At 42.9% G+C, this 12,666-nt stretch overlaps 1 protein-coding gene across 2 annotated transcripts in view; it reads left to right on the top strand.

Annotated features, from left to right (window-relative positions):
* The window catches only part of SCARB1 (scavenger receptor class B member 1), a 164,073-nt gene extending 162,487 nt beyond the window's left edge, over positions 1–1,586 (top strand). For both annotated transcript variants that reach the window (XM_073627855.1, XM_073627845.1), the window contains one exon: positions 252–1,586. In XM_073627855.1, coding sequence (XP_073483956.1) covers positions 252–359 — 108 coding nt within the window. In that variant the 3' untranslated portion in view covers positions 360–1,586. The remainder of the gene's footprint in view (positions 1–251) is intronic.
* Positions 1,587–12,666: the final 11,080 nt, after the last annotated feature.

The raw sequence follows: 12,666 nt of genomic DNA, 5'->3' as shown, positions 1-12,666 counted from the left end.
GTTATGTGTGTGTATATGTATGTATATATTTAAAATTTATTTCCCCTCATTTCCTGTTTAAGGGACAGCTTTGTCTTTGGCCTTGATTTTCTCATTTCTATTCTAAAGACCTGGCAGAGAATCAAGCCTTTCCCACTCTACTCAAAGCTAAAAAAAAAAATGTGGTTGTAGTTGTGCTTGAGTATTCTGCATTCATTTTATTGCTAATGTGTTTTTTCTTTATTTTTTTTATTTTACATTTTTATAAATAGAAATTGGACAATATCCTGCAAGACCCAGGTGAAGTGACTGAATCTGATCAAGATACTGAAGTTGCAAAACTTCTTGGAGACCCAGTTCTTTCACCTCAAACTCGATAATATCACCTTGCCTACTTTAATGGATCCTTCAGGAGTCCCCTCTTGAGGAGGACCTCTTTAATCACTTAAGTTACCTGCTGGGTTCCAGTTGTCGCTGGATAAAGATGAAGTATCTGCACAAAAGAACGTTTAAGTCTCTTAAAATAAGAGGAAAAGCAAAACATCACCACAGTGCCTGAAGAATCTGGGTTTGAGACTGACCTTGGATGACTTTAAATGCCATTCGCTCATGAGAAGCCAGAACAATGGGAAACTAGAATAGCGTTCTCCACAATGGAATGATATACTTGGGTACAGCCAGCTACTGTAGTGTGGCCACACAGTTACATACTTCACATTTCTATAAAAGTCTTTTTTCCAAGTTTTCCTGCTTCCAGAGGGGAGAGTTCACAATTTTAAGCACAGTTTATTAATTTAAATGTATTTAAGCATCCCAGGTATGTTTTACAGTTTAGTACTTGTTTTGGCCGTACAGATAAAATCGTTGCCTGTGCATGAACTTTTAGTGACTGTAATGGAATCCACAGTAATCTTTGTTCACCTTTGCTTCAATATTTTGTAGTATAATTAAAGCCATTCAAAAAAAAGAAAAAAAGTCTGTCCTAAGACAACCACTTGGATCAAACAAGTATTGCTGCTTTAAAGGTTGTGGGCCAAGCTAGCACAATTAAAGCCATTAAAATGTGTATTATGTAATGATGAGATTTAAAATGACCAGTCCCACTTTTGTGTAAAATGGCATTATCCAGTTTACGGTTCTGCAGCACATTCCATATTTATAGTATTAAGTGATCAAGACCATTAATCATTGTTTTCAATGATTCGCACGGCTTTCACCCAAGATGCACATTTCTAAATTTTAATGTGACTCTTTAGTAAAAGTTGTATTCATTTTCTGCGAAAGCACTTTTATAAATGGATCCTAATATCTTTTGAGCTTTAAGCTATGGAAAGACCAGCCCTGCAGTGCTGGAAAGTGTCATCTTGTAGCACATTGTAGGATATGACTTATTTAATAAACCACTTGAAGTATTTTTAAATTATTGCAGAAGCCACAGGCTAAAATGCCCATGTGGGCTATGATGCAGAGTCTTCTAGCAACACTTACTGTACCATAACGTAATATTTAGACTTCACCCTTTACTAAGTGTTAACTGGTGTGGAAGAAATAAACGCTGATCTTTTCTCATGTTAACCAAGTTTTTTAGGCACTTAAAGCTTATTCTGTAGGCTCATTCCTTCTTTCTGTCCCATGTTGTCTGTCTTCCTTTCTTTTCTTTCTAATAAGTAAAAGGTTTCATTTTAATTTCTTTTGTTTTATCAGATCTTTTCAAGCAATAATTCTGAAGTATATAAAACTCAGGGTAAAAAAAAGTGCCAAAATCCTTAAGCTGTACCTGACGCACATTTTATGAAAAATGTGTGCCATAGATGTGCATGGGTGCTAACCTTTCAACTACTTTGGTAAGGGGTTTGGTGGAGTGGAAGGCATTGCTTGCAAAATTATACTTACCCCTTCAACCCTCATCTGGAAATCCCCCTTGGGTTGTCCCTATAATCCCTACACCACTGCTTTGATCTTCCTATGTCTTCTTGCCTAGCAGCACCTGACTGTAGAATCTTGCATCCTACTGATGTCTTGCATCACAAGACATCAGTGTCAAGCTCAAGCAGCAGGAAGAAATACAATTTTTCAGCATGTCGGTCATCAAGACTTTGGAGGTGTCATTTTCCATAAAACGATCACCTAATTTTACTTCTTTCCTCAAAGCTAAACTGTTTTTGAGGCTAAATATAGTCCATCCATCACTGATTTTTCTGGTATAGCCTTCCTCCAATTTCCATCTCCTACAGCCCTCTTCTCGTATGTGGTGTTTTTGGTTTTTTTTTTTTTTTTTTTTTTTTTTGGGGGTGTGGACAGGGCAAAGTATCAGGAAAATAAAAAACTAATTGGTTCAACCCATCAGCATCTGGGTGGGGGGGGGGGGGGGGGGGGAAGAGAGAAACACCTTGACCTTTTTTTTTAAAAGGATAAGTTCACCTTTTCTAACATGTTACACCCATATTCAGGGCACCAATCCCCTGTTCTGACAGCTAGCAGGGGATCTGCTAGCTGTCACAATCTGCAACAACCAAGGCTGTGTGTGGCTCCGGCCGCATCATCCACTCAGTGTTCTGTGCATGGGAAAACCACAAGGTCTCACAACCTTATGTGGCTGTCAGCTTGTAGTTATCAATGAACTGCAACGGTGCTGTTGAGCGCTGTGGTAGTTCATGCATGCTTCCTTTCAGTGGAACTACCTGGCTGTATCGGAGGTACGTCCAGACAGATACACAGACAGTCTTCAGGACTGTGGCATTACACCCATGATCTGCAGATCATGGGTGCAATGTTTTACAGGAGATATATATATATATATATATATATATATATATATATATATATATATATATATATATATATATATATATATATATATATATATATATATATATATATATATATATAATTTTTTTTGTTAAAGGTGAACTTTTCCTTTTTTTTAGGTTAGACTGGATTCAAATTCATCAACCATTATGGTGTGTGTTCTGTGCACAGTATTTGTGACTGCTGACATGGTACAGTGTGTATATAACTAATCGAGTCCTGGTGCCTTTTTATATCTTTCTGAAAGTAAAATTGTAAGTCGTGTAAATTATATCTTTGTAATTCAAACGTGTATATGTGATGACTGAAAATATTGTGTTTACAGATATATTTTATGGAGTAGAATGTCTTTCCACTTTGTATAAAATGTAACTATTCAGACCACACTGGGGTCTTTTGCTACCCTTTTTATAAAAAGCAATGTTTTCTGGTTCTGCTCAATATTGACTAATATGGCCGTATATATGCTTCTTTTCTGCCTTTCCAGAAGTGTAAAGATTGCACAAGTTTCTTTGACTGGTAAACTACAAGCTCTAGCATGCTGTCCCCTTCTACTGTCAGCGTTGCTGACAGCAATTCTAGAACACAAAACACTGTCATCTAAACATTGTCACTTTAAACTATTGTCTTTGTAGGTGTTGTATATTTCTCACAACCCTTCTGTTTTTTTGTAATTTTTATTCTTCACATCTGTATTAATATCCTCGTCTAAATAGAATATAAGCAATTCAGAGACACTTAAAAAATATTATAAAAATTCTGACTTTGTAACAATGCCTAGTGTTTGTGTGTTTTTTCGAGTATCTCACAATGTGCTTTTGACGGAGAACATTTAAAGTCCTTCATAATCCTTAAACTTCCTTGATTAATAAAGTGTTCTCTTCTGTTAATTTTAAGGGTGCAGCTGATGTCAAGTTCTGACCATTTTTGGATTACAGTACCACTAGATGTAGGAAATTGCATAAAACAAAGCACTGCCTAGGGGCGGCTTCTGACAGTGACCAAACACACCCAAACTACAAGAGTCGGCTCAGTTTTTAGCCTAGTGTCAAAGGTCCTAAGCTTCCTGTTGGTGATCTTGGTTTCTTTTCTTTTTTGCAGGTAAATCATTTTGGTATTCAAGACCTTCAGTCAACAAATGAGCTGGGAGACAGGCTGGATAATAGATCCTTGTATTTTCCCCAGTCCAACCTATGAGCACATACAGACCCTTAGCTATATAAGGGGGCAGCTGCGACAGCCCTAACCTAAAGCCGCTTGTAAAACTTTCTCATGGAAGGCACATACGACCGAGTGACTTTGATAGTGTCTCTAAGGCATACTGCAGTCACATTCTAGTGGTGAGGTAGCGTGTCACAGGGAGTGTACCCCCCTTGAGTGTCGATGTGGAAAGTGTGGGAGAAGGCTCCACTCTACCTAATAAAATACAGAAAAGATTATAGCAGTATACAAAATCAATTATTAAATTTAACATATAGTGCAACCATTAAAGTGCAAACAAGCAAGTAAAAAAAAAATCAGTCCACGTGAACAAATGAAGTAGAGATATGAAATATCTGAAAGTTCATAAACGCAATGTCAGTCAGCAGTGATATGTAAAGTATCCTTGTGCAGAACCTCCACCACAGATAATAGAAACGCATGCTTACTGAATGGATATGACCTATCTCTAGCAAGGTCTACAAAGCTTGGATCTCAATGCACATAACACTGGTCCTAGGAGCAGTTCCAAAATACTCTCCACAGGAGATGAGATTTAGCATTCCTCTGCCAAAACCTCCTTCTGATGGACTATGTAAGGTGGCTATGGAAATAAAATCTGCCAATAGTGTAAAACCTTTTTATAGGTTTTATTACAATTGGAAGTGCACTTACATTATTAAAATATCCAAAGTTCCAGAACAGTAAAGCAGTATTCGCCGGCAAAAAATCAAACCCCCCCCCCCCCCCCGGACTTCAGGGTTAGTAGAACGCGATGACCTCTACCTGCCTGTGGTGCGGCAACATGTTAAGCTCCCGGGAGTGCCTGTTGGCAGCATGGGTCTCCTCTTCCTCTTGAGGTTATGTGGACTTTTTTTTTCTTTGGGCTACTGTGCTTTTTTTTTTTTTTTTTTTTTTTTTTTGTGCCATCACTGCACCTTGGCTCTGAAGTCATCCTGGTGCTCAGAAGTCAGAAGAGGCAGTCATGCCTTGGGAGTGGCAGATGGTCCCATGGCTCCCTGCACCATCAGAGCTGATGTGCAATGGGATTGCTAAGGGCAGTGTATGTTTTGGAAAATCTACCTGGGCTTGTTTAGGTATGTTAGCCTTTCCCTCCACCCCCTATGTTTTCTGGGTGAAGCAGTGAAACCTTTATTTACACTGTGCAGTGGGTGCTTTCATTTAAAGTATATTCATTATGCTTACATGCATACTAACTTTTACAGGTATCTGCAGCGTGGCCCATGAGGGTTCATTTTCCCTCTAGTGGTGAATTTGACCAATTTTTCGTTGATATGCAGCCCTGCATGGACTGCTTTTAGCATGCCTTCAGTCTAATCATTGGTCAGGAGCACTGGCTCCTTTAGAAGGTACCTTACCTTACTCTGTCAGATTACCAGATTTTCTCCTCTTGTGGCTCAGGTTTTCAGCATTGGCATATGGGTAGTTCCTCCGGATATCCTGGAAGATTCTCATCGTGAATACCAGCCTGCTTGAAAGGGTTTGAAACATTTTGCCAGTGTAGAGGCCTTAGGCATTGGTTGTATCCATACTGCTCTTTTCTTCTCAAATTCTGTGAGGGAGGCATGATTGTCTCTGCATCCCTGATATCTGGCTGGAGGGTCATGTGATGTGAATTCATTTGGATTACGCCATGGTAGTGGCATTCATCAGCCACCAGGGAAAAGCCAGTAGCGATTTTCTGTCCCTTAGCTAAAGTCATTCCAGGGTGGACAAGTTGGAGGGTGGACTCACTCTGTCAGAGCCTGTATTTGGAAGCTTTATCTCTGGCGGTATTCAAGGTCCTGTGTTTGGAATGGGTTGGGCGAAAACCTTTTTTAGTTGCTGGATTTCATTAACTCGCTGGACAGATTGTCTCCAGGATCAGTTGGGGCAGTGGGTGCTCTGGGGCCTTGTCTGTGCCTCTCCTCCTTTGCAGTGTTTTTACATCTGTTGTATTGGGATGGAGGGCTTACCAGTGTATTTCATGGTTCAAGGATGGCTTGATTTTGTGGGTGCTAAAATTCTTTAGTGTATCCTTTTTACTGACAATTTTCTTTAGATCAGGCATCACTAAATGGTGGACTGCGGTCTCACCATTCAGAAGCCTGTTGTGCCGTCAACCCTGTCATCGTCGTAGCCCCCAGTGGGAGGCAGGACAGTCCTGGGCAAAGGGTTTGCTTTCCAAGTTCACAGGCAGGTTGCTTGGTTGCAAGGGCAGTCCTATCGCCAGCTTGAAGCATACATCCTCTGTCCAGATCTGCTGCACCTCCTGCTCTCCATTCTGGGTAAGGTAGGAGGGGGAGTGCAATGTGAAGAAAGGCTGCTGAGGACAGTAATGGAGGAGCTGAGGACAATTATGGGGAGGCTGGGGACAGTAAGTGGGGAGCTTAAGACCGTTATGGGGGGGGTTAGGACAATTATGGGGAGGCTGGGGACTCTAATGTGAAGAAGGGATTCTGATGTGAAGGGGAGGGACTATGATATGAGGCTCAGTCATATCTGTGCAGGTAGGGCAGCCCATTCTTTTTAAAGTAAAGTATATGGGTGGTCCTGTGCATGTGGCAATAAATGTAGTTGAAAATGAACTGCTGCCCCTACCGGTGCAACCACCTAGGTGAAATGTAAATGGAAAGGGGTAGGTGTGGCACTGTTGGGTTGCAATATTGCATACCACTGTGTAACAATCTGTGCGTCCCTATATTATACTCCCCCTACAATTTTTAATAAGCATCAGAATTGACAAATGTGTTTAAAGTGTCAAGTGCCTAATGCATACATTGGTGTGTACTGTTGCCAGCAATACACATATTCAAAATAAGTAGATTTGCTGTGATCATATATAATCCATTCATCAATCCAAAGGGTTAAAAATATAGTGACAAGTGCTCTTCAAAACTGTGCCTTAGTGATCCTTACACATGAAAATAATTCATGTGAAAAATTTATAAATATTCTGTGATCATATATAGTCCATTTAGTTATTCCAAATAGTCAAAAAATATATAAAAAATAAAGTGACAGGTGCTCTGTGATCTTTATAGGCCCCCTATAGGTATTGCACTCACCGAACCACTAACCCCACACAGGTGTCTCTCGCTTTCACAGTATCTGCCACTGTGCAGCAATCTCCAGATCTGTGTCTGCGGTATCAGTCATGTCTTTCCATGCTTGCGGTGTCAGGTGTACCTTTTCTCCTTTAAATCTGACTCCGCATCACTCACCATGCTTCTTACTAAATGCCAACAAAATATCCAGGGCCCCAGCATTGGCTAAATGTACTTAGACTCACTGGCCAGTGCTTTAAGACCCCTTTCACACTGGGGCGGTTTGCAGGCGGTATTGCGCTAAATACTGCCTGCAAACCGCCCCTAAACAGCCACCGCTGTTTGTTCAGTGTGAAAGCCCGAGGGCTTTCACACTGAAGCGGTGCGCAGGCAGGACGGTAAAAAAAGTCCTGCAAACCGCTTTTTTGGAGCGGTGTATTCACCGCTCCTGCCCATTGAAATCAATGGGACAGCGCGGCTATACCACGGCAATACCGCGGCTATAGCTGCGCTGTACGAGGGATTTTAACCCTTTCGGCCGCCAGCGGGGGTTAAAACCGCACCGCTAGCGGCCGAATACCGCTGCAAGAACGACGGTACAGCAGCGCTAAAAATAGCGCTGTTGTACCGCCGACGCCCCCACCGCCCCAGTGTGAAAGGAGCCTAAAGAGTAGATTCTTCAACTCTCATTCAGATCATCTCTGCTTGCGCCCAACAGACTTCTTGATTCCTTCCAGCCCCCCGGACTTCCTGGCTTCCTTAGGCTCGGTTCACACCTAAACTGGCTGCAGATCGCACAGCAAAGCTGTACGTCCCTGTTCTCCGTTTCAGGGACAAATCAGGGCAGAATCTTTGCCTGAATTCGGCCCTGAAACGGAGGCAAAGACGCACCAGATGCAGTGCGCTCCGCAGCCGCCCCGGAGACATGTGAACTGGCTCCATAGAGAGCCGGTCATATTCTCCTGCTATGCGTATTGGATGCGGAAAAAGCCGCATCCAATTTGCAAAGGTGTGAACCCAGCCTGAGTCTCCCAGAGTCTCAAAGCTGGCCAACCTTTCCCGGTCCCTGGGCATAGAATCCCCCTTACAGGGGCAGCAGTCTCCCACAGGGCAGACAGTTTTTTTGACAGGGGTCTGTCTTCAAACCGCAGCAAGCTACTCACACTCCACCTTCCAACGATTACCTATAGGGGGCCTATAAAGATCAGAGCACGGATTTGAAGAGCACCTGTCACTTTATTTTTCTTTTGGATGAATTTTTAATTTTTTGACTATTTGGAATAACTAATGGACTATATATTATCACAGAATATTTATACATTTTTCACATGAATTCTTTTTATGTGTAAGGATCACTAAGGCATGGTTTTGAAGAGCACTTGTCCCTTTATTTTTAACTCTTTTTGGCTTGATGAATGGATTATATATGATCACAGCAGATCTTGTTTTGCATATGTGTATTGCCAGCACCAATGTATGCATCAGGCACTTGACACTTTAAACACGTTCATCAATGTTGATGCTTTAATATTTCATTAATTGTTCTGAGAGTATAATATAGGGACACACATTGTTACACAGTGGTATGCAATATTGCACCCCAGAACAGCGCCATTCTGGGGAGCAATTCCATTCCCATTTGCATTCATTTTAAAGGTATGCCCTACCCACGAGAAAGGCAGGGAAAGAAGTTCCTGCCCCCTTCTTTCTCCCCCCCATTGCGCTACACCACGCGGTTTGGTGCATGCACAAATGTGCCATAGGTGGTAATGTGTGGGAGTACTTTTTAAAGAATTAATGGCACTCCCACACATCTGCTAAAGTGCAGCACATTTCTCTGTGGGTTGGGTGTACGTTCTGCAGCCACAGACTGGGGGCTGTGATGTGAAGGATCTGTCTCTTCACAAGAACATGCGATTTCTGCTAGAAGAATATTTTACTGACTGGACCCCTGATTTTTAATTCAGTACCCCTGCTTTAGATAATTAGTTGGGCAAATATTGTGTGACATAAAAAAAAAAAAAAAAAAAAAAACACACTATCTGCTTTTAGAAAATATCATGTTTGAGTGTTTTAACTAATCTTCAGGTCTAAAATGATTCTATAAATGCGTGCACAAACCCAAAGTGTCTCTGGCTGCGAAAGAGTTAATGTGCCCCCTATAAGCATGATGCACATTACAGGTATACAGAAAGGCATACTTCAGCTGCTTCCTCTCGTTCAGGAGGAGCTCCAGGCTCTTTTAGAAAAAAACTTAGTCAGCAGCTACAAATACTGTTGCTGCTGACTTTTAATATTAGGACACTTATCTGTCCAGGAGTCCAGATATTTTAAATCGGCTATCGGGCGCTGCTGCCACCATCTCCACTAGGGGGAAACCGGCAGTGAAGCCTTGTGGCTTCACAGCTGGTTCCGCCTGTGCGCTGCCCTCTGTGAATGGGCCGGCTTTGGGGGAAGGAGTAGGGTGGCCAAACCTCTGGCTGAGTTCGCTGCAGTGAACTCGGCCAGAAGTGGGAGCAGGTACCTGTCAAAACCAGGTACCCACTCCCCCTCAAAAGGTGCCAAATGTGGCAGTGGAGGGGGGAAGGAGGCAGACAAGCATAGCTTCCCCTTGTGCGTGGAGCTCCACTTTTGCCCAGTTTGAAGTCACAGCTAGGGATGGGCGAACGGGGTGGCCCGAACTTTGGTTGTTCGGATGTTCTGCGAACACCGAACAATATGCGGTGTTTGGGGCAAATTCGAAAGCTGCAAGAACACCGTTAAAGTCTATGGCACACTAAAATGAACACTCTTGGCTTTTCAGGTTAAAGGCTTATATGCAAGTTATTGTTATAAAAAGTGATTGGGAACCCGGGTCCTGCCCCAGCGCACATGTATCAATGAAATTTTTTTTTTTTTTTTTTTTTTTTTAAATGCTTAAAGTGAAACCATAAATATTGTGCCTGGGAGGTATCTATAGTATGCCTATAAAGTGGCACATTTTTCCCGTGTTTTAGAACAGTACCAAAGCAAAATGACATTTCTAAAGGAAAAATTTTCATGTAAAACTGATGACGGCTGTAATGAATGGTAGGGTCTCAGCAATATAGATAAAACTCATTGAAAGAGAGCATGGGATCCCCCCAGTCCATTACCAGGCCCTATGGGTCTGGTATGAATATTAAGGGGAACCCTAAACCAAAATTTAAAAATAATTGCATTGGGGTCCCCCTAAAATCCATAACAGGCCCTTCGGGGCTGATATGGAAATTAAGGGGAACCCTGCGCCAAATTTAAAAAAAAAAAAAAAAAAAAGGCGTAGGTAGCCCCCCAAAGCACCTTGTCTCCATGTTGATGGGGACAAGGGCCTCATCCCCCCAACCCTTGCTCGGTGGTTGTGGGGGTCTGGGGGTGGGGGGGCTTATCGGAATCTGGAAGCCCCCTTTAACAAGGGGACCCCCAGATCCTGGCCTCCCCCCGGTGTGAAATGATAACGGTACCCCTACCATTTCACAAAAAGTGTCAAAATGTTAAAAACGACAAGACACAGCTTGGGGAAAAGTCCTTTATTAAAAAAATAAAAATATCCCACTATGTCCATTCATCTTCTTCTATCACACCGCAACAGACAGAAAAATAAAAGAAAAAAAATCCGTAACCGACCCGCCTCCACGGGAGGCTCCCGCTGTATGACGCTTCTTCTCTGTGACAGTTCTTATATAACTGAGGGTGGGGCCAACCGGTGATGCCATGGGAACTTCCCTATGGCTTCCCCGTGGCATCAGAGGGGGGGGTGGGGGTCACCTGTTTACGTCACCGAGTGGCCCTGCCCCCTTTGACGCCACAGGGACTTCCCTATGGCTTTCCCGTTTACGTCACCAGGTGGCCCCGCCCTCAGTTATATTTCGAACTGTCACAGAGAAGAAACGTCACACGGCGGGAGCCTCCCATGGAGGCGGGTCGATTAAGGATATGTATTTTCTTTTTCGGTCTGTCGCGACGTAATAAAAGAGGATGAATGGACATCATGGGACATTTTTATTTTTTAATAAAAGACTTGTCCCCAAGCTGTGTCTTGTCGTTTTTAACATATTGAGACTATTTTTGGTGAAATGGTAGGGGTACTTGTACCCCGATACCATTTCACACGGGGGAGGCTGGGATCTGGAGGTCCCCTTTGTTAAAGGGGGCTTCCAGATTCCTATAAGCCCCCCCGCCCACAGACCCCCACAACCACCGGGCAAGGGTTGTGGGGATGAGGCCCTTGTCCCCATCAACATGGGGACAAGGTGCTTTTGGGGGCTATGTGGGCATGTGGCCTTGTATGGCTCAGGAGGGGAGGCGCTCTCCCGTCCCCCCCCCTTTTCCTGCAGCCTGCCAGGTTGCATGCTCAGATAAGGGTCTGGTATGGATTTTGGGGGGACCCCTACGCCATCTTGGCGCAGGGTTCCCCTTAATTTCCACATCAGACCCGAAGGGCCTGGTATGGATTTTAGAGGGACCCCCACGCAATAGTTTTTTTTTTTTTTTTTTTTTAAATTTTGGTTTGGGGTTCCCCTTAATATTCATACCAGACCCAAAGGGCCTGGTAATGGACTGGGGGGGGGATCCCATGCTCTTTTTTTTTTTTTCAATGAGTTTTATCTATATTGCCGAGATCCAACAATTCATTACAGCTGCGATCAGTTTTAAATGACAATTTTTCCTAGAAATGTCATTTTGCTGTGGTACTGTTCTAAACACGGGAAAAATGTGCCACTTTACAGGCATACTATAGACACCCCCCAGGCATGATATTTAAAGGATAATTTCATTTTTATTGTTTCGCTTTAAGCATTAAAAAAAAAATCACCGAATAAATGGACGCTTTTAAAAACTTTTTTTGCTTTGATACATGTCCCCTGGAGCAGGACCCGGGACCCCAAACACTTTTTATGAAAATACCGTGCATATAAGCCTTTAACATGAGCACTTTTGATTATTCATGTTCGTGTCCCATAGACTTTAATGGTGTTCGTGTGTTCTGTCTAATTATTTGCCTGTTCGGTATGTTCTGGTGCAAACCGAACCGGGGGCTGTTCGGCTCATCTCTGGTCACAGCCTCAAAGATCTCCTGCCATAGGTTCTGCATCCTGTCACTGTATTCTCGACTGGAGGTGTCGCAAAGGCCAGACGCAATGTTGAGCACATCATGAAACGCATCCCTTGCCATGCATCAATATGTCAAACTTTCTGCCAGTTCTTGTATAGACCACACGCTGTTATGTTGGCGAAAAAAAATGTATCTGCGGCAAAATCAGACATAAGCAGAAGAAATCTGATCAGATCCATCCAAATGGCTTTTCATTTTGCAAGCCCATTGGAATGAATTGCTGTCCATTTTTGATCCGAACACTAATGCCGCATACACACAATCGGAAATTCGGCCAGCAAAAGACAGAGCTTTTGGTCGGTATGCTCCATCGGACTTTTGCTGGCCGAATTTCCACCAGCAAAAGATTGAGAGCATGTTCTCAATTTTTCTGACGGAAAAAGTTTCTATCGGAAATTGTGTTTGTGTGTATGCAATTCCGACGCGAAAAAAACCACGTATGCTCAGAATCAAGTACGAGATTGAGCCGCTCACTCTGGTAAAACGATCGTGCATAATGGA

The sequence above is a fragment of the Aquarana catesbeiana genome, linkage group LG01, assembly GCF_042186555.1.
Source record: "Aquarana catesbeiana isolate 2022-GZ linkage group LG01, ASM4218655v1, whole genome shotgun sequence".
Classification (NCBI taxonomy): domain Eukaryota; kingdom Metazoa; phylum Chordata; class Amphibia; order Anura; family Ranidae; genus Aquarana; species Aquarana catesbeiana.
This window is presented reverse-complemented; position numbering and strand designations above follow the sequence as displayed.